This window comes from Capsicum annuum, chromosome 11, assembly GCF_002878395.1.
Source record: "Capsicum annuum cultivar UCD-10X-F1 chromosome 11, UCD10Xv1.1, whole genome shotgun sequence".
Classification (NCBI taxonomy): Eukaryota; Viridiplantae; Streptophyta; class Magnoliopsida; order Solanales; family Solanaceae; genus Capsicum; species Capsicum annuum.
Window position 1 is genome coordinate 227,510,370 of NC_061121.1, and position 22,478 is coordinate 227,532,847.

The following is a 22,478-nucleotide window of genomic DNA, read 5'->3' on the forward strand; positions in this document are numbered from 1 at the left end:
GGGTCATAAGTAGAAACAAAGAAAATTTTGGGGACTTCTAGCAACTTGTGTAATCAATTATTATGCACCCAACAAATTGGTGGAAGAAGACGTTTCCTCATTTTTCATATCTCTGGCCTACTTCCTTTTTAATTTTTCTTTTCTTCTTTATATAATTCGTTCGGTATCTGTTTGAAACATCGATAGATTTGAATTTATATTTTATAAAATTTATTAAAAGAGAAAATATTTTCAATCGATTTCTTTTTATTTACATGGTTCAAACTTAAGATCCTTTAGTTAAGGACAGAGAAATTCGATTCATATCACTCTGAATAGTTGTCATTTATTTAGTTTTAACATCCCTATACACACAAAAGATATTTTGAAAAATATCTAAATATGTTTAGACTCAATACATGGACTGTGTGGTAGCATCAAAAAATTTTATAATAGTGAAAGATTGTGTATTTTATTTTTTTTCCATCACACGTATGTACCTAACACCAAATTAGAATTATTAAACAAATAAATATCTTGAGAAGAAGAGAAGGAAGACTTCATCAAAACAAAAGAGAAAGTACAAAATTACCTTTTCAATCATCTATCCTTCACAAAAAATATTATTTTTTCTTTTGCACTATCAAGTTATTATTTACGTCATAAGTAAATTATCTTATTTTAAAATTTACAAATCTCACTTTTATAGAGGATTAATATATGTTAATATATTATTCAGATAACGTTATAATGTAAATATTTATTCATATCGTCGGTCTAAGTAAATTAGACTCACTACTTATAAGTTTCAAAATATTTACATTATTAGGTTATTTTTAATTACTTGTTATATCAGGTAAATTGTTTTATTTTTAAAATTCCAAATAAGTTAAACTTATTGCTAAAAAAAACATCCTTTTTTTTAAAAAAAAACTTGTGTATAGGGTGGGGTGGGGTGGGGTGGGGGAAGGGATAAGAGGGATATGTTGGGAGACTTGCTTTAATAAACATCTCTTTGTTCATATTTCCCTTTTTGTGTTGTGGAGTTTGCAGAAAATATCTCTCTCTCTCTATATTTCTTTCTCCCTTTATAATATAAGAACTTTCTTTCTTGTTTTTATTAAATTCTTTTTTAATTTTCAGTTTAGTCTATGGTTGAAGATATTTGATATATAGCCTTCATATATGTCACTCATTTAAGCTCAATTTTTCTCCATCTTTTCTCTCTTCTCTCTTAGTTGACACATCATAATCAAAATCAAGATTTCATATTTGATCTGTTAATTAATTAATTATATATAACTCTGCAAATGCTATTTTCTTTGGTAAAAATGCTTGCAATCTTTAGGGTATTGCATGAATTTATTATAAGTATTTTTCACCTTACTTTCTAATTTCATGTTTCATCATCAGCCAAGTGTTAGAAGTGACTTCCAAATATGGATGTCCTAAGTTTTCCTTAACAAAATTTTCTTGAAAAAATAAAATAAATTTGCTTGGTGGTGAAGAAGGGAATTGTTTTTTATTTGGTGAAAAATATGGCTATGTACTATCAAGGAGGCTCAGAAATCCAAGCTGATGGACTGCAGACACTTTATTTGATGAACCCTAACTATATAGGCTATGCTGACACACATCATCATCAACAACAACAATCAGCTAATATGTTTTTCTTGAATTCCATGCCGGGAGGGAATTTGCCCCACGCGGCCCTCTCTGCGCAACCCCATGCACAGAGGCACTTAGTGGGGGTCCCCCTCCAGGCCGGTTTTCAGGATCCAGACCGCCCTTCCATTGAGGAAATTTCAGCCTCTCATCATGGCCTTCTTTCGCGTTTTTGGAGCTCTGCTGACCAAAATAGCTCTGGTGGTGGTGGTGAAGGAGGAGGAGGAAATGGAAGCCAATCACGTATACTGTCTTCCACCGTGGTTTCTCCCAACTCAGGTACTGGCGGAGATACCACCACGGACTTTGCTTCCCAATTAGGGTTTCAAAGATCGGGGTTGGTGTCACCAACACACGCGCACCATGAAGGTCTTTCTCTAAGCCTTTCTCCACAACAACAACAGCAACAACAACAACAGATGAATTTCAGGTCTTTTCCACTAGACCACCACGAAATTTCAACAACAAATCATCAAGTCGGAGTACTATCATCATCACCATCACCAAGAACAAATTCTAATAATATCGATCAGACTCAAGGATCGGGGGCATCATCATCATTTTCACTCTCTAAAGGCACAATTTTGGGTTCTAAGTACCTAAAAGTTGCACAAGATCTTCTTGATGAAGTTGTTAATGTCGGAAAAAACATCAAATTATCAGATGGCTTAGAGGATGTTGCTAAGGAGAAACACAAATTGGACAATGAATTAATTTCTTTGGCTAGTGATTATGTTGAGAGTAGCAGACAAAAGAATAGTGTTGTTGAGCTTACTACAGCTCAAAGACAAGAACTACAAATGAAGAAAGCCAAGCTTGTTAGCATGCTTGATGAGGTATACTTCTAATTCATAATTTAATAGACTATTAATTAACTATCATATTCTATAATTTTCTTCTTTTCTTCCTCATCTCCTATCAATTATCAAATATTTCTTGATTTGAAGTTTCATTTAGACAAATTTCACTACTAAAAAATGAGAAATTCTCACGGATGTTTTATCAAAAGCACGTCAGAAATTTTAAATTTTCGACAGAGCGTATATCAAAACTACGTTTTTTTAGTAGTGAAATCAATTAAGTGATCCAAAAGATGTTCAATCTGATTTACGACAAAATATTCACTAGAATTTCGCGATTTTTAAATAGTGAAATCAACTAAATGTTCCAAAAATTTTACAAATTTGTGTAAGGGTGGCCTTTTCCCTCTTGTTAATTTCATTGATTTGTCCCTTTTTTTCTCTTTGGGAGAAGGAGGAGTCAAGTTACTATTGATTCAATCACTAGCAATAATTATTGGTGTATTTCAAAGGTACTATTTTGTTCATGTTGAATCTATAAGCTAGACAATATGTGTGGTTCTAAATTTTCTTCTATCATGGGTCCAATTAAAGTTAAAGATAATACACCTAATATGTCTTGTTGAGTTGACAAAAAAATATCAATGGCACGTGGTCTTATTCAATTACTTAGAACCTTTCAACTTTGGAAATATTCTTACTTTTCATTTTGAGAATCATCTAAATTTTTTCCCCTCTAGGCTAGGTTTTTTTCCCCTCATATAGTGTTTGGTTTCTATTTTGGGGTTCGATTCAATTTCACGGTAAAAAATTTCACTTTAGAGGTAAAGTGCTCCCTTTTTATCGAAGGTGACTCATATTCAGGACTTGAACTCAAAACTTAATTCTAATTAAAAATGGAGAAAAATTCATCGCTCAATAAGAATCTTTGATGATCTCTACAATAATATTACTTGATGATCATTTGGACACATAACTTCATCATTTGGGAGATAGTGATGAGTATGGCCAATTTATACATAACTTCATCATTTGGAAGATAGTGATGAGTATGTGCTATGGCCAATTTATCATATGTTGATTGTCTTGTAAATATATATTGTCGTCCTCCATATATGAATAGGGAATAAATAAATTAATTAAATTTTAAGATGCTTTTTGAAGTGTTTTTTTTGGAGTTTCGAATAAAAATTTTCCCATCAATTTTTTTTCAACTTGGACTTGAAATAGGGAATCTGAAACTAAAAAGCCGATTTGAGAGGTATTTCGAGTTAAAATAATAACTCTCACTCACATAACTTCAAACCGTTTTCAACTTCAACTTCAGATACGGATTATTTTGACTTCAACCTCATACTTTTCAGGTGAAAATGCTAGTCGACTTAATGTTTAATTTGTTTGAATTTTATCAGGTGGATCAAAGGTACAGACAATACCATCAGCAAATGAAAATGATTGCAACATCATTTGAACAAGCAGCAGGAATTGGGTCATCAAAATCATACACACAACTTGCTTTGCATACAATTTCAAAGCAATTTAGATGTTTAAAAGATGCAATTTCAGGGCAAATAAAGGACACAAGCAAAACTTTGGGGGAAGAAGAGAACATTGGAGGCAAAATTGAAGGATCAAAGTTGAAATTTGTGGATCATCAATTACGCCAACAACGTGCATTACAACAATTAGGGATGATGCAAACAAATGCATGGAGGCCACAGAGAGGTTTGCCAGAAAGAGCTGTTTCGGTTCTTCGCGCTTGGCTTTTCGAGCATTTTCTTCACCCGTAAGTATCTGTTGTTGAAGACGTAATTAAGTAATAAATTTACGCATTTTATATGATATATTTTTTTAAAAAAATATTTGCATTTGAAGTGGCAAACATAAGACTAATTAAGTATAAAATATTAACTTTTACATGTAGCATTTGAATGGGTTCATGTTTAAGAGAAAAATAAAGATCAGGTCGAGTTGGTTTGAAATTGAATTTGATGGATTAATTATTTGGGCTAAAAAAATTAAAACGAAAAAGGAACAAATATATTTTCAAATTAATCCCTGTTATACTTTGGATACCCATATGCCCCTGCCGTTAGTGTGAGCGACATATACGTACCATTTCATTAACGGTAGTAACATATATGTACCCAAAATATGACGGAGGATACATACATATGATAATTGAGGAATATATTTATCACTATTATCTTTTTATTTAACAGTTTAACTTTTAAAATGAGATTGACTGTTCACTTTATTAATTGAAAAGATCTCAAATTTTTAAAAAAGAATTTTCTACACCATTTAGAAACCTTTATAAGTAAATAACTAATAACATCCTTTTAAATTTTTCTAATTAATAAAAAATCTTTTTTTCTTGTATTGCAGGTACCCCAAAGATTCAGATAAAATGACGCTTGCTAAGCAAACAGGGTTAACGAGGAGCCAGGTTCTTGAAAATTTCATCATCTTCGATCTGTTACTCAATTTATGTGACACATTTTTTTTTTTAGTTTGTCTCAGATGTCACCTTTCTATATTTAGAAATAATATAACCTTAAAATCTTTATTTAATCCTATGTACAGTCACACCACTCTATATAACAATCAACATTTATAACACTTCACTATAACAATCACGTTTTCTTTGAAATCGTTTTCATATTATGTTATATAGTACTTTATGTCCTCTGTAACAACATTTCGTTGTAGCTAGTCAGAAAATATTCAGACAAACGATGTTGTTATAGAGAGGTTTGACTGTAGTCATACATACGTCTCAAGACTTTTTTAGACCACACATTTTAAAATCTTTATTACTCCTATGTACAGGCATACCTCTCAATAAGAATCAATATCTATAATACTTCACTATAACAATCATGTTTTCTTTGGAATCGATATTCATGTTATGTTAAACAGTACTCTATGTTCTCTATAACAGCATTTCGCTGTAGCTAACGGTCAAAAAATATTCAGACAAACGATGTTGTTACAGAGAGGTTTGACTGTAGTCACACAAATGTCTCAAAACTTTTTTGGACCACACATTTTAACAGTCTTATTTTCTTTTAAGCTTCGTTCCCAATCAAACAGTATCGCATAAATTGAGAAAGAACGATATGGTAATTAAATTCTTGAAATACAGGTATCCAACTGGTTCATAAATGCTCGAGTTCGACTATGGAAGCCAATGGTAGAAGAGATGTACATGGAAGAAGTGAAGAAGAACAATCAAGAACAAAATGGTTTAGATCAAGAAAATATTATGAACAAGGATATTGAACCTAACAATGAAGTTGTTGGCTCAAAATCAAATGCTCCACAAGAGAAATTAACAATTAGTAGCAATATTCATGATGCTTCTCCCACAGAAATTTCTACTTCCACCATTTCAACATCTCCCAAGGGTGGCGATGGCTTGCTTCTGGCTCAGACGGCTCCAGGTTCGTTGGAATATAGGCTTGTTTTTTCATGAAGTATTACAACATACACGATAAAGTTAATCTCCATGTGACCAACAGGTCAGGGATCCTCCGAGGGTGGAATCACTTTTTTTGTTTGTAACAAGGGAGAGATAGAATGGAATAAGAAATAAAAAAAGACGTTCTCTATGACCTCCTTGATTAGCCATTGGAATCTGTGTCAGGGAAGACTGTCTATAGTACAGCCTCTTGGGTTGTGCTCCTTTTCCAGACCCTTTGGCATTCTTGGAGGGGAGTGACGAAGTAACGTTAAAGTTAACTTCGTATAACCTATATGTTATATGTATATTCGAGCTGTGAAATCTGTTACTGATGTTTGCGTGTATACATCTCTTGAAGTATGTACGACCTTTCCTCAAACCCTACGTGTATACAAATTGCTTCATGTAGTGAATCATCCTTCTTTACTCTTAGGAAACAACACAATAGACTCAAAAGATAAATGAATCTAGCTAGACATTTATTTATTATAGCACTTAGGTGTCTCTCTCTCTATATATAGACACATTAATTGTCTAATTAATAACGTGTTTGTCTTAACAGGTTTCTCCTTCATTGGCACATTAAACATGGAGAACATTTCTGATCAAAGGAACAACAAAAAGGCAAGAAATGACATGCAAAATTCTTCAACTAGTACTCTTCTTTCAGTGGACACTGAAATCAACAAAGCTGGTGAAGACACCACGATCAAAAGTGAAAAGCTCAACGGTAACAACAACAGTACTCATCAGACAAGAGAGTGTTACCCTCTAATGACTCCCTACACAATGCATGATCAGTTTGGAACAAGGTTCAATCCAAATCATCAACAATTGACAACAACAACAAGTACTTTTCATCAAGGAAATGGTCATGTTTCTCTTACTTTAGGGCTTCCACCAAATTCTGAAAACCAACACAATTTTTTGTCTAATAACCAAAACATTGGATTGGGAAGTCATTACAATAGAATGAACAATCCTCAAGCTTCACATCATCCAAATATTAGCTATGAAACCATTGATTTCCAGAGTGGGAAGCGATACGCGGCTCAACTATTACAAGATTATGTTTCTTGATGATACATATAATTTGCAGGTATTGAGATATAGTCATATATGTATATGTATAGGTAGGAATTTAGTTTATAGGTTATACTTCTAGTTCTAAAAGAAGATGCAACTATTATTTTGTTTTTGTATTATTGAAATATAGCTTAGCCTGGATTATATAAGGTTGTTACATGCAACAAAAGAAGAAGAGAAAATAATCTATGCAAACTATAGTATGTTGTAAATTTTTGTGCTTGTTTGATCTTTGTCTCAGTTTGCATATATTTAGACAAATTTTGCAGGTGTAAAGATATTGCTACTGGATTTTAACACCATGAATCAACTCTTTTGAAGCTGAAATATGGCTCCTAGTCATTTCAAGGTGTGATGTCTATGTGCCTTGATAATGGTTCATAGGTCTCATATATGTAATAAATCATGAATATACATGAAATGACATGAGCCCTAAGAAATTATAGGTAGATTAATATGTTCAGCGTAATTTCGTAAGTAAAATTTGTGTAAGGATAAAATATGCATAAATATATGTGGATAAAAGTTGCAGGAAGAAAAGGAATGACAACAAAATATATGTGGATACATTTGTGTAAGGATAAAATATGCATAAATGGTAAGTTATTCGGAGAAAGGTTGCAGGAAGAAAAGGAATGACAACAAAATATATGTGGATACAAAGTGAAAATGAAGCAACCAATAGTAGAATAAGAAAGTATATGATTACTATATACTATTACTAATAATTAGGAGAAGATATGGGGCTGGGTAGCCCCTGCCTCTCCCACCTAATTCGACCTTCATACCTTTTTATCTAGGTCATGTCTTCAGCATGATGCAGAAGTTGTGTGACATGTCCAACCACCTCTCTAACTCCTTTTAGGATCAATCTGTCACTCCTCCTAACTAATGAACCTCTAAACATGCATATAAATGGACTATTTGGGTCACTTATATTTCATACTTATATTTAAAGAGAAGTGAAGTTAACCACAAAAACTAAAGTACAAGAACAAGTTGGTTTTGCCATGCTGAAATTGATGATTTTTTTTAAATTTATGAAATAAAACATTTGACATGATAGTTATGGAGAACTTATCATTTTTTTCTTGTTGATTATAATCATATTTTCAATAATGTAATTCATTAAGATTCTGATACCATGAGAGATTATGAATCACAATATTGAATTTTCACGAATTCTTGTACTTGTCCGAATTTGTAAAGTGAACATCTCTACTTAGTTTTTTGTCATCTGAAGCTCTCAACTTATTAAAATGTAAGATTTTAAATTCCTCTGACTGTTGACCAAGCTTATAGGGCCTTTATGCCAAAAATACTCTTTATCCAAACTATTTTGTCAAATATCCACAAGTTTTAAATCCTTTGCCAAATATCCACTTAATTCCACCTCACCACCAACTTTTTCAACTTAACAATTTCAGCCCCAACCTTTATAATAATTCACTTAACCCAATACTTCCAACTTAATAAATTCACCCACAAGTTTCTAATAATACACTTCAACCCACTTCATCATCCACCACTATATATATAAAAATAATATCTAGGTTTCCAAAAATATTTAAAAAAATAATTTCAAAAGCTAAAAATAGAAAATGATTATTTTTCCCATCAAAAATCTCCGATTCCGGCCACTTTTCCGGCATTATTTTTCGGCGATCAGCTGTAAATTAGTCCACAAACATCATAAGCTTGTCCATTGCATCCATTGTTACCCCATTTGTTTCCTATCTTCTCAAACACACTTTTCACCATTGTTAAAAAGCTTTAAATCACTCACATTACTCAAAACCACTTTAGAAAGTGCATTACAGCAGCTCAGGCGACTCCAAGTTCATTTCTTTATTCCATAAACCCAAGAATCATTGATTACAAGCAATATTTGCAATTTCAAGTATTTGTACAGAAATCTGCGCAGTTATTGACCCATCCTCGCCAGTCATCGACCGTGCATACAACACGACATAGACCATAAGCATATTCTACCATCGATCGAAACTTAATTCTAGGATGTCTATTGCAGAATTTGTTCTGGTTTCTGGTGATTTCATGGGAGAATGGGTGGAGACTTCGAAATGTTGAAAATTGAGATTATTTACCAAGGTGACAATTCCCATTCCTGTTCGCTGCAACAGTTCATACGACAAATTTGTTGCAAGCGTAATGCAGAGCGGGGATCTAGATTGTGCTCCAAGCGACATGGTGATTAGTTATGTAATGCATTCGAGGGAAAAGGTGAATCCTACGATCATAAATACCGATGTATGTGTGCTGACGTACATAATGGATGCTGATATAGATGGATTTAGGCCAATTTTGAGGATAAATATGGTTGAGAGGTTCTTTGAAGGACCGCTGAATTCATCAGCACCCCCACCGCTGCGCTCGGCAGTCGATGATGATTTGATCGACGGCGATTTGAATTATTACGAGAACGATACCGATGATAAAATTAATATGAAAGATTATTCTATTCATATGGAAGACTTTTCATCGGACTCGCAAGATGATGAAGAAGACCGTGAAACGGAATCACAAGCAGGACACTCCTTCACCGACGGAACCAATTTCTGTTGTGGTCAAACATTGGCCGATAAAAAAGAGCTAAAAATGCAACTAGACGCAGCAGTGATGAGGCAGTTTTTTGATTATTATATGGAGAAGAGCTACACGAAATTGATGAAGACGCAATGTTTATCTCGTGGTTGTTGCTGGCTGTTGCGGGAAAAAAGTACAATACCTCGGACAGATTTCGCATATACAAGTATGTCGGGATGCACACATGCGGCGTAGAAAATGCCACTTGCAGGAAAAAAAAAGTCTCATCCGAATTGATTCTTGAGTATGCGTAAATCATTTTCCGGATGGTAAGGATCCAAGCATAAGAGAAATTCAAAGAATTGTATTTAAGGAGTTGCGTAGCAACGTAAGCTATTGGATGTGTTGGAAAGGAAGTGTAATTGAGAAGAACATCATTCGCGGGACATCGGAGCACGAATATGTTTGCTTGCCGACTTTTTCTCACATGGTAGAGTTATTGAATCCCGGGTCTTCTTACTCTATCATGGTAAACTAGATGGATGGATCATTCGTTTTTACTTCTTAGCATTCGGAGCTTGCATACGAGGATATGCCCACATGAGAAATGTAATTACCGTCGATGGCACACATTTGTATGGCAAGTACGGGGGCATTCTGTTGAGCGCCGTTGCACAGGACACTGAAAATTATATATTTCTGATTGCCTTTTGTGTCGTCGATAAAGAGAGCGATGCTTCTTGGACCTTCTTCTTCCAGAAGCTGAAGTCTATCATAGAAGATGAACCAGATCTATGCGTCATCTCCGACAGGCACATTAGCATCGCCAATGACTTCTTCCGTGTATACAGTCGTGCACATCACGGACTTTGCATGAGACGTCTCACTAAAAATCTTTGCGTAAATCAACACTGTGGAGAACATCTTTATCTATTCTACGTCGTGTCAAAGGCTTCTTCCTTTGATGAGTTTAGTGATAATTTTGTGAAATTGAATAGTAAATGCCCCGAGGCAGCTCATGTCCTTGAAAATGTGCGTAGTTTTAAAAAATGGAGTAGAGCACACTTTTCGGGAAATAGGTACGACGTGATGACCACAAACATCGCCGAGTCGCTCAACTCGATTTTGATAGATGAACGGGAGTACCCCGTGTTGTACATATTCAATTCAATTGCTAAAAAATTTGGTGAAAAGTTTAGGAAGCGGTATGTATTTGTCGGTGGTAAAGAGAACATATTTGTGCCTTCTACGGAAAGGATCCTAAGGGATAATAAGAGTGCGAGATTCCTTGTATGCGGGTAATCCAAACGGGGTTCTCGACGAGTATACGGTGTTCAGCAATGACGTTACTGCCAAGGTCAATCTTTTGGAGAGGAGCTGTTCTTGTCGAAAATTTGACTTAGTGAAAATGCCGTGCGAACACGCGATAGCAACTTTGCAAGAAAAGTACGGCGATGGTGAAGATTATGGTAACTCCATCTACGACTACTCTTCGCCAATTTATAAAGATGAAAGTTACCTCCTCGCATACTCAGAAGTAATTAATGTGGTCCCTCTGGAGGCTGAATGGACTGTGCCACAGGAATTGGTAGACACCAAAATTTCTCCACCCCCGTATGATCCCAAACTCGGAAGGAAGAAAGTCAAATGCACTAAGGGCATCGGTGAGACATTCAAGTCCAAAAGGAGGAATAGGTATTCAATATGCAAGAAATCTGGACACAAAAGAACCACGTGTAGAATGGGCATCAAATCATAAATAGGCTTTTTTTAGCTTCAGTTGTAAAGCTACTATTTTGGGGGATGAATGTGCATTTCTGTAGATTTTAACGTTCAGTTGTTATCGACCTAAAGCTTTGTCTACGATAGACAATCTATAGTCTACGGTATATATATAATCTATGGTCTATAAAATATTATGTATTGATTATATTATTGCTGATCTAACACGTTATGTTGGTCATTTTCCCGGCTTATCTTTCCAATCGATGCAATGAATCATTATTTTCCTTGTTTCCCGTTCCCATTTATTAAAAAGCTGCACAAAATGTCTCTTCACGAGGAAAAACAGCTGGTATATGCATACAAAACGTTTTCTCTTGTCAGACACGTCGACCTACCATTGGGTGGATATATGAACGAATGCAATCTATAGTTCTATAAGTACAAACCCTCTTTCTACACAACCCTTCAGTTTTCTCTAAACCGAAAATATCATAAATCGTCTCTTCTTCTTCTTCTTCTTCTTCTTCTTCTTCTTCTTCTTCTTCTTCTTCACCCAAATCAAAAAAATGCCTCCAAGAAGGATACCCCTGTTCCCCATCATACATGTTCCTCCGAGGAACTACGATCTCCTCCTCCTAAGAAATGATTTTGACCCACTTTTCTATGGGTTGGGTCAAGACCGCATCTACTTGGAGCGGGAGCTCCATCGAATTGCTCGTTTCTTGAGGGCAATTCCGGAAAGGCTCAGAATGGAAGACCCTGACTACATCAACCCCCCGCCCCCATCCCCATAATTTAGTTTAAATGTTTTATTTTAGTATATATTTTTAATTTTTTTCATTTTTTTATTGCTGAAGAAGCTTTCTTTGTAGGATCGTGTTAGAAGAAAGCTTCTTCCATTTTCTCTTTTTTGATGTAAATTTTATTATGTAATGCAATGAACAATTTTAATACAACTATGTTTCAGTTTCTTTTCACATTATGTGTTTGCCATCTTTGTTCTGATCCCTTGTTTGAAAACTCGAATAAAATATGTCTGCCTTTTCAAGTTACAGTATTGTGGCTTGACTAATTTCCTGAAGATTAAAATCTAATGTTTAGATTTTATACAAAGTATTTCATCGACTGTACATATTAGTCAATCGTAGACTACATAAATCGATGAATCATCGGGTAAATTAAAATAAATAATAACAAATTTTCAAAAAATAATTTAATTTTAAAAGATTTAAACAGATTATCACATGTTATGTGGCTGGTGGAAGAAAATAATTAAATTAAAAATGATTTAAATAGATAATCACACGTTTTGGGAATTACGAAAGACAATTATTAAATTAAAAAAAATTAAATAAATAATAGTAACATGTATTTTGGGCTGGTGGAAGAAAATAATTAAATATAATATCATTTAAATGGATAATCACATGTTTTGTGGCTAGTGGAAGAAAATAATTTAATTATAAAGGATTTAAATAGATGATGTTGGACTGGTGGTGACACTTAATAGACCGTCGTATATTATGCACTATGTCCTCCATCGATTAGTCTGGCATATCGTAGACTTTCACGTTTATTATCGCATCGACTGATATCATTATTATGCGTAGACCATGGTGATCTATGTACACAGTTATAGACCATCACTTGGATGTAGTTAAAAAATAATTAAATAAATTATAAATAAATGTGATGTGGATTTCTACACATGTTAAGGAGTGTAAATAAATCACATAATCATATTAGAGCTTAGACAAATTAGGGAGGGTGAATTAAGAAGTGTGTGGATGGGTAATGGTTGAATGCTCAATATCGTAAGAGTAATGTTTCTCAAAGCATAAGTATGTATTGAGGATGATAAATATTTTGCCACTATCAATTGCACACACTCTTTTGATTTAGGGGTGGTGATGAAAGAAATATGTGGAATGTGTAGGCATCAAATACAATACATATCCTATATACATACTTATGCTTTGTTTAAACATTACTCTTACAATATTGAGCATTCAACCACTACCCATTCACATAGTTCTTAATTCACCCTTCCTAATTTGTCTAAGCTCTAATATGATTATGTGACTTGTTTACAGTCCTTCACATGTGTAGAAATTCATAACACATTTATTTATAATTTATTTAATCATTTTTTAACAACATCCAAGTGATGGTCTATAACCTTGTACATAGATCATCGTTGTCTACGCCTAATCATGATATCAGTCGATGCGATAATAAACGTGTAAGTCTACGATAGACTTTACTGATCGATGGATGACATAGTTCATGATCTACGGCGGTCTATTAAGTGTCATCACCAGTCCAAGATCATCTATTTAAATCATTTTTAATGTAATTGTTTTCTTCCACCGGCCCCAAAACATGTGATTATCCATTTAAATCATATTATATTTAATTAGTTTCTTCCACCAGCCCCAAAACATGTTACTATTATCTATATATTTTTTTTAATTTAATTATTCTTTTTTTAGCTACCTCCACGTGATGGTCTATAGATGTGTACATAGATTACGGTAGTCTACGCATAATCAGGATATCAGTTGATGCACTAATAAATGTGTAAGTCTATGGTAAACCATACAAATCGATGGCTGACATAGGCCATAATCTACGACAATCTATTTAGTGTCACCACCAGTTCAAAAGAGAAAAATTACTTTTCCAACGGTAAAAAACGGCTACTTTTGTAAGCCATCAGTGTGAACACTTTTTTTTTACTTCATAAATAAGGTGTACATCCCTCCTTATTTTATTTCATCAACTTTATTTTGTTTTTAAAAATTCCACAATGTCGCAAGCATCTCAATCATCCAATTCTAAAAATACTCTAATTTTTCATTGTGGGAATGTGGCTGTCTTGAGGACGTCACGCACGGATTCAAATCCAGATCGCAAATTTTATAATTGTGCAATTGCAAAGGTGAGGTGTGCGTGTTTTTTTTAAAAAAAGTTAAGTTAATGGTTATGTAATTATTTTTTTTCCTAGGATAATGAAGCATGCTCGTTTTTCAAATGGATTGATGAGCTATAACCTCCATCCAGTCCATCAACATTTATTCCAGGACTCAAGACATCAAATTTTCAAGGCTTGGGAAAATTTAATCTACTACAAAGGCTCCAAAAATGCGAAGAAAATAAAGATTTTCTCATGACTTTGTTCAAAGAAGCCGAAGAACAGAGGGATCACTTTAAACTATTGCTACATGACACCCAAATAGAGAGGGATCGAGAGAATGTCTTAAAAATGATGTTATGTGCTATAATGCTAGTATTCGTTCTTTGGAAAAGTGTAACATGGATGTAGTGATATTGAATTAATAATAATAGTTCTACTTTTGTATAATGTTAAATACTATTTTTGATAGAACCATAGTCGATTAAACAACACGTCAACTTAAATTCGATCAGCAGGGTAATGATAGACTATGCATACGGTATATGGAATATTAAGTATGCATTCTATGATATCAAGCATACAATATACCAACTATGATCATACCCTGCATATTCAAATTCCATGCCACAAATCAGTTTGATAGAAACAGATTCAGCTCAGAATCATAACAAGTTTCATAAAATAAACGAATAATTGTCATATCCTACCACCAGATCCTTCAAACTTCATATTTTTGAAACAAAAAAAATTGTCATATCCTAACAACTCATCATTTAACAACAAATTAAATATCTTAGCATTTAAATGTCTCTTTCCCTAAGTTCCTCATCAACACAAGTGTTACTGTTGATTTCATCAACAATGTCCATGCCCGTATCTGTTTGGACAACTTCAACTTCTTTTTTCTCAACAATTGCAGCTGCTTCTTCATTCTCACCTTCTTCTCCTTCTTTTTCAGCATGTGCATCAACTGCTGCTTCTTCAGTTTCCTTTTCTTCCACACCTTCTTTTCTTACTTCACCCGCAACAACTGTTTCTTCCTCAGCTTCAGCAGTTGTTTCTTTCTCATCTTATTCTTTTCATTCACCTGTTGCTTCTTGCTCAACTTCTTCTTTGTCAGCTTTGTCAGCTTTTTCTTCAACCGTTTTTCTTTTTTCTGCGCCTCCTTGTTCATCTGCTACCGCTTCTTCTTCTTCTTCTTCTGCTGCTGCTGCTACTGCTACTTTTTCACCTTCTTCTTGGCTCTTATCTTCTTTACCATCCTTCTTTTATTCTTTTTTTTCCTCTTTTGCCACAACAACGACCAACTCATCCATTTTGCTTTTTTTTTTCTTCTTTTTCATTCCTCTCCGATTCATGCACATGCACTATTTCATAATATTACAAAGTGTTATTGATATTTAAAGCTGAATATTCATTAACAACATCAATTAATGAATGAAGTTACCTCGCTCATGTTGTCGCTCATCATTTTCCTTTTTCTTCATTCTTTTCTCTTTGATATAGGCAGCAATATCCAACTTCACTTCCTCGAGCGTAGCCACACTCTTATGAATATCCCCAGGGATGAGGTTCCCGCTGCATCTTTAGAGGTGCTCGAAGAATCGGTATCACCAACGCGTACTCCAATGGGGTTACCTCCCAAATCTCTATCATCATCATTGTCCTTATTTGAAGTGAGAACAATCACCCCTTCTAACTCTTTCTTCAAGCCATCGAGGACGTTATTCTTTACCTCGTCCATATATGGCTCAAACATAATCATGTAATCCATCTTCATCTCGCGAACAGTAGGGATGATGTACGGGTGCACGTTCTACCAAAGCAAGCACTGTCCAGATACCAATGTCTTTTGCTTCCTCTCACCCTCTCCTCAGAAGCATCATCTTCTTCCTCTAGGTCTGAATCTACAATAGCCATTAGTGTTATTTCATCAACATCATCATCATCTAAATTAGATCCCCATGCTGTTATCATTGCATGTTCTTCCTTCTGTTTCTTTTTGTTTTTTCCTTTTAGTTCTCTTTCAGCCTTTTCCTTTCTCCATTCTATTTCCCAGACAGGACAATCCCTGATCTGATGATCAGTCTTACCACATTTGTAACATCCATTTGGATTGTCATTGGAATATTTCTTGCTACCTATTCCCTTTTTCTTTTTAAAGAATTTGCTGAAGTTCTTAGTTACGAAGGAAACTTGTTCCTTGTTAAGTTCAATTTCTTTATCACTATCTGAAGCTTTCCAAGCCAAGATTTTATCAGGTGCTCCTTATTCTTTAGTTCCATCAATTTCCATTTCATAAGTCCTCAGGTTCCCTACCAGTTCATCCAGTGTCATACCTGTGAGATCCTTTGCCTCCCTAATTGCAGTTGCCTTAACATTCTATTTTGATTTTGGTAGTACCTTCAGCACTTTTTCAACTTGTTCTTCCTCAGTGATGACTTTTCCCAAGGAAGTCAGCTCTTTTGTTAAGGCAGTAAGCCTTGTCATCATCTCATGCAAGGATTCATTTTCCTTCATCTTAAATGCCTCTTACTCAGTAAAAAGAAGATAGATCCTGAATTTTCTTACCTGGGAAGTACCCTCATGTGCATTTACCAGTGCATCCCAAATTTGCTTAGCAGTGGTGCAGGTTGACACTCTGTTGTATTCATCTGGTCCTAGTCCACAGACTAAGATGTTCTTAGCCTTAGCATATTTTTTTAATGCCACTAAGTCATTAGCAGTAAATTCACTCCTTACTTTTTTGACTTGTTCACCATCAACCAACTTCATTGGAATAGTAGGACCATCAGCAATCCTATCCCATAATTCGTAATCTTCACCTTGGATGAACATTTTCATCCTGGATTTCCACCAGATAAAGTGAGAGCCATCAAAGAGTGGAGGTCTAGTAGTTGACTGACCTTCACTATGACCAGTAGAAGGTGTGGAATTTATCATAGTGATATTTTCTTAGATGCTAGCCCTATTTAAGAAAACCTCTCTCTGATACCACTTGTTAGAGTATATATCCTACTGATTTTAGTATTTTACTCTAATAGTTGCCTATCAGCGGAATAAGTCAACTAACATGGTTCACGTAAGTAAAAATGAAGACAATTATTTTTACATGGAAAACACCCAACTCAAGAAAGGTGTAAAAAACCACGACCTGTACCTCTATAGGATTTAATCCCAACTTCACTAAATACTCTTGAGCCTCAACAATCAACAAATTACAAGACTTTTTGTAAACTAGGAATTAAAACTTCTAACTCCTATTTCTACAATAACACAAACCTTCCCAAGATAAGTGTAACCAAGTCTTTGAGTTCCCTAACTTGAAGACACAACTCCTAACTCAGTTTATATTCCACTGAGACTAGAAATAAAACACATTACAACTAAAAGAACCAACCTACTACAAAGTCTACAACTTGCTAAGTAAAGGACCAGGTTCTTCTTCAAGTTTGGTGATCTGATTTGCTGAATGATGCTTTTCTTTATCAGTTCTTGAGTGAGTCACTTTGAACGTTGTTTTCTTGTATTTAAGACAACTCCTGATCGAGTCCTTTAGATGATGTGCTCTTCTTTCTTGAATAGGACTCTCAGGTAGTTTCACTCCTTATTGTCGTCTCTCTCTCTCCTTGGCTGAATAAAACTCTTCCACTTTATCTCCTAGTCTGGCAGGACTCCTTGATCATCTCAATCACTAAGTGTTGCATTTATCTTCTCCTCAATCTTTTTGCTGTATGTGATAAGCATTGGTAGCATGTTTGAGTTTCCTTGCATATCCACTTCTGTGTTAATGCCTTGTCAGCCTTAGCTTGCATCAACTTCATATGCAATACATGTGAGGACCAGTTACTTCTCTTTCTTCACTTGTATGGACCAGCTTGCACAACATGTTTCATCCATATGTCCATCATCAAAACTTCAAATTCCCTAACAGTGTCTATAGTGGAGATTGTCGGTAGTGATTGATGATCGTTGTGGTAATACATGGTTGGTGGTGATGATTGTAAATAATGGTTAGCGATCGTGATTGTGAGTAATGGAAGGTGGTAGTTGATAATGTTAGTAGCGATAACGATTAGCAGTGAAAGTATCTTTCTGAGTTTTTACTCATGTGTATTTTAGTTAGTCCTCTCACATTGTTTTCTATGCTGTAACAGTTGATCTGGCGAAATGGAGAGACCGGCAATTTTATGTAGTCTCTTTGTCATTGTGTTGGTCGTACTTCTACCGGATACATCAGTGGCTGAACCAAGAGCTCATATAACCCTGTTCACATGTGGAAACGAATCGACGAGGATTACCATCCCAAATTATGTTGGCACATTGGAAATCTTAAGTGAACAAATGAGAACTAGTGGATATAGGATAGGAGTTACTGGGACTGAACCAAATGCTACCTATGGACTTGGACAATGCTATGGTGATCTTTCTTTACTGGACTGTGTCTTATGCTACATTGCCGCACGTGACGTCTTTGCCAACTGCTACCCTATTAACGGGGCGCGACTTTATCTTGATGGTTGCTTTATGAGAGCAGATAATTACAAGATCTATGACGAGTATTTAGGTCCAGAGGACAGGCATATATGCGGAAACAGGACCACAAAGGGTACATTGTTCCAAGAGAACGCTAGGCGAGCTGTTCAGCAAGCAGTTGCAAATGCACCGAGTAATAATGGGCTCCGCGCGTGCTCAAGTGTCGGTGCCTGGTTCTTCCAGTGAGACAGCTTACGTCACTGACTGCTGGAAGACGTTGAACGCAAACTCCTGTGCAGCATGTTTGCGAAATGCATCTGCCTCTATGTTGGGATGCTTACCTTGGTCAGAAGGTAGAGCTCTCTACACTGGATGCTTCATGAGGTATTCTGATACAAATTTTCTCAATGCTATCTCGACCAGTGGAGGCTCGTCATCAAGAGGTACTTCCTGCCTTCTTTTAGTCCTTGTTTGCCTGTGATTTATGGACTGAACCCGTAATTTCAAATCACCATATTGCAGGAAAAGTTGTAGTCATTGTCATTGTTGTTAGTTCCATTATCGTTCTGGGAGTAGGTGCTTTCATTGGTATTGGTGTCTGGAAGAGCAAACAAATCCATAAGAAGAGGAAAGGTAAATACTTTTGTGCCAAAATCGATTGTAAAAGTCATTAAGATATCGACAATTAACACATATACCTTACGATATGCACATACAACTGTACCGAAGGCAAGTTTAGAGTATTAACTGGCGTTATGGCTTACTCGTGCTTTTTTTCCTGGGAAATTTGATCTTGTTAGGTGCAAATGATGCTGAGAAACTAGTGGAGATCCTTCATGACATCAGCTTGAACTTCAAGTATTCAACACTTGACAAAGCTACGAGGTCATTTGATGAGGCCAACAAGCTCGGGCAAGGTGGATTTGGCACAGTTTATAAGGTATGCAATGGCAGAATGTAGTGCAATCATGTGCTTGAATTCATCGATTGGCCATAACGAGGCATGATTTGTTGCAGGGTGTTTTGGTAGATGGCAGAGAGATCGCTCTCAAAAGGCTTTTCTTCAACAACACACACAGAGCGGCATATTTTTATAACGTGGTTAACATAGTCAGTAGCGTTGAGCACAAAAACTTGACAAGGTCATTAGGATGCAGCTGCTCAGGACCGGAAAGCCTTATTGTATACGAGTTCCTCCCTAACCAAAGTCTTGATCGCTTCATCTTTGGTAAGTAACCGGATTTTGCAACAATAACAGCTACGCCTCAGTCCAACCAAGTTAAGACTAAATGATTTTTTTTCACTTAACACTGATTCTTACCTTTAAACCTGACAGACCCTATCAAAGGTAAAGTTCCAAACTGGGAGAGAAGATTCGAGATAATTATAGGAATGGCAGAAGGATTGATATACCTTCACGAGAACACACAGACTCGAATAATTCATAGAGATATAAAAGCAAGCAATATCCTGTTGGACTCGAGGTTCCGTGCAAAGATTGCTGATTTCAGGTTGGCCAGGTCATTCCAAGACGACAAGAGTCACATAAGCACTGCTCTTTCTGGCACATTGTTAGTATTTCTTCATCTCATCTTCTAATTTTATTGTGTAAATGTACACAAAAAGACTAATATGGTCCAATAATGGATCGTTTACACTTTTTATGCGGAGGATATATGGCTCCAGAATACTTAGCACACGGTCAATTAACAGAAAAGGCAGACGTTTACAGCTTCAGAGTTTTTGTACTAGAGATTGTTACTGGAAGACAAAATAGCCAGCGAGAAAATGCCGAATATACAGTCAGCTTACTTTCCACTGTAATTTCTGATCAATCACTTCTCTTGAACCATATTTTGGAAAGCATTTTTGTTTCTTGATCGTAACTTTATTGGATGAAATTAACATGCGTGGGAGCACTTTCAACGCGGGACAGTGGAGGAAATATTCGATCCGAACTTAATGTTGCAGAACAACCACACCATTAATGTGAAAAATGAGGTTATGAGATTCTTACACGTCGGACTTTTGTGCGCTCAAGAGATTCCAACATTACGGCCATCGATGTCTAAGGCATTACAGATATTTGTCAAGAAAGACGAAGAGTTGCCTCCTCCTACTAAGCCGCCATTCGTGGATGAGAAAACCATGCAACTTCATGTCCTCTCGTTTGAACAAGGCGATTCTGCTACAACTGCTAACTTATCTCACAGTTCTTTTTACCCCAGATGATTATAAATTATAGGCATAATACATAGATAGACGCTTTAAATAGGCCTCCGTTACAACTAAACACTCCAGCATTGAGCGTGCACATCTAGACACCTAACTTGTCTCCACGAAACACATTGGGGATGAGCTGGAGTATATCTAGACGTGCATTCTTAAAGTTAGAGTGCTTACGTTTTAGCCGAGGTTGGATCAATACTCAATGTTTTTCCAAGGCTAGTAGAAAATATAAGATGCTAGTTCAAACACATGGTGGTGATTTAATAGAATCTAAGGTTACATCTGCAATTTTGATGTGTGTCTAAAACTGTAAATACTTACAATGAAAGAAATTTGCAATCAATGCACAATATTTTTCCAAGCTACTAGCAAATAACTCATGCAGCAATCGAGCTGTGTTTTCAAAGGCATTTTCAGGGCGAGTCTTGAAGCGGGGCATACCAAAAATGCTCCGGCCACAAATGAAAGGCGTAGATTCATAGGACGTAACCCTTAAAATTTGGGACGTAAAACTTTGGCGTAAAAACGTAGGTCCCTGATGTAACAATACTTGTCCAGTTTAAAAAACCAATGGATGATTTACTATTTTGTGTCTGTTTTACATTTGTCATTAAATACTATTCATTACCCAATGCATTTCTCGAAACATTAAATCGATTATATTCAAAAGGTCATATAGTAAGATTATCCTTATTATTTATTATTTTTTAAGGTGTACGTCAAGTCAATAGTGGACAAATAAAGATGGACGAAGAGACTAGAATACAAAAATGACCTCACCAATACGTAAAGTAGGGAAAGTTTTTTCTACTTTCAAAGTCTCTTTCACACTTGCTGCTGTGTTAAGTCATCATGTCGACTTCTCTCACAACAAAACAAATAACAAGAATTGTCGCCGCGTAGTGATAAGTATTCTTTCATCCTTAATTAGAACAAAAAGAAGTTTCTTTCTTTTTTGTTTTCCCTTCATTTTATTGTATTTTCTCTCTGTATCTTCATCAATTTGTTTCTACAACTTTGACAGTAGCTGATCAGTTTGCATTGGCAATCTTTGTTGGTAGTGAGTGTTCTTTTTCTTGTTTCTTTTTTCCTTTGTCTGTTTTCACTATGATGCAAAATATTTCTTAGTTTTCGAATCGAGGTTCTATGGAAATAGTCTTTTTATCTTCGCAAAGTAGGGGTAAGATTGCGCACACTCTACCTTCCCGGGACCCTACTTTCTTTGGTGAACAAAATTGGAATCAATAAGAAAAATGACTTTCTGAGTAATCATCCTGTTGTTGTTGTTGTTATCGTTATTGTTGTTTCAATGCAGAAAGGTTATACATTTCTCTATAATGCTGCATACAATAGACCTTTGTGGTCGGTCCTTCCGAGAACCTCATGCATAGCAGGAGCTTCAGCGCACCAGATTGTCCTTATTAAAAATTTACTTGAAATTTTGGTCAGGAGTAATGAACAGAAGAAGAAACCATGTTTCCGGTGGGTAGTAAGTAGTCTGTACTCCCGCTATCTTTAACCAGAGGTCTCGATATTTGAACCTTAGAAATAAAGTCCCTTTGATAGTGAACTCTTTACCCTTAAAGTGGGA

At 35.5% G+C, this 22,478-nt stretch overlaps 1 protein-coding gene and 1 pseudogene across 1 annotated transcript; both read left to right on the plus strand.

Moving 5' to 3' along the window:
• The first annotated feature begins 979 nt into the window (after nucleotides 1–979).
• On the plus strand, nucleotides 980–7,208 carry LOC107847651 (BEL1-like homeodomain protein 7). Its single transcript, XM_016692041.2, has 5 exons — nucleotides 980–2,480; nucleotides 3,857–4,230; nucleotides 4,833–4,893; nucleotides 5,593–5,890; nucleotides 6,473–7,208. Exons 1-5 carry the CDS (start codon nucleotides 1,518–1,520, stop codon nucleotides 6,988–6,990), a joined length of 2,214 nt encoding a protein of 737 aa, XP_016547527.2. The 5' UTR covers nucleotides 980–1,517; the 3' UTR covers nucleotides 6,991–7,208.
• An 11,144-nt stretch (nucleotides 7,209–18,352) lies between these two features.
• Nucleotides 18,353–20,890, plus strand: LOC107846183 (annotated as a pseudogene).
• The last annotated feature ends 1,588 nt before the right edge of the window (nucleotides 20,891–22,478 follow it).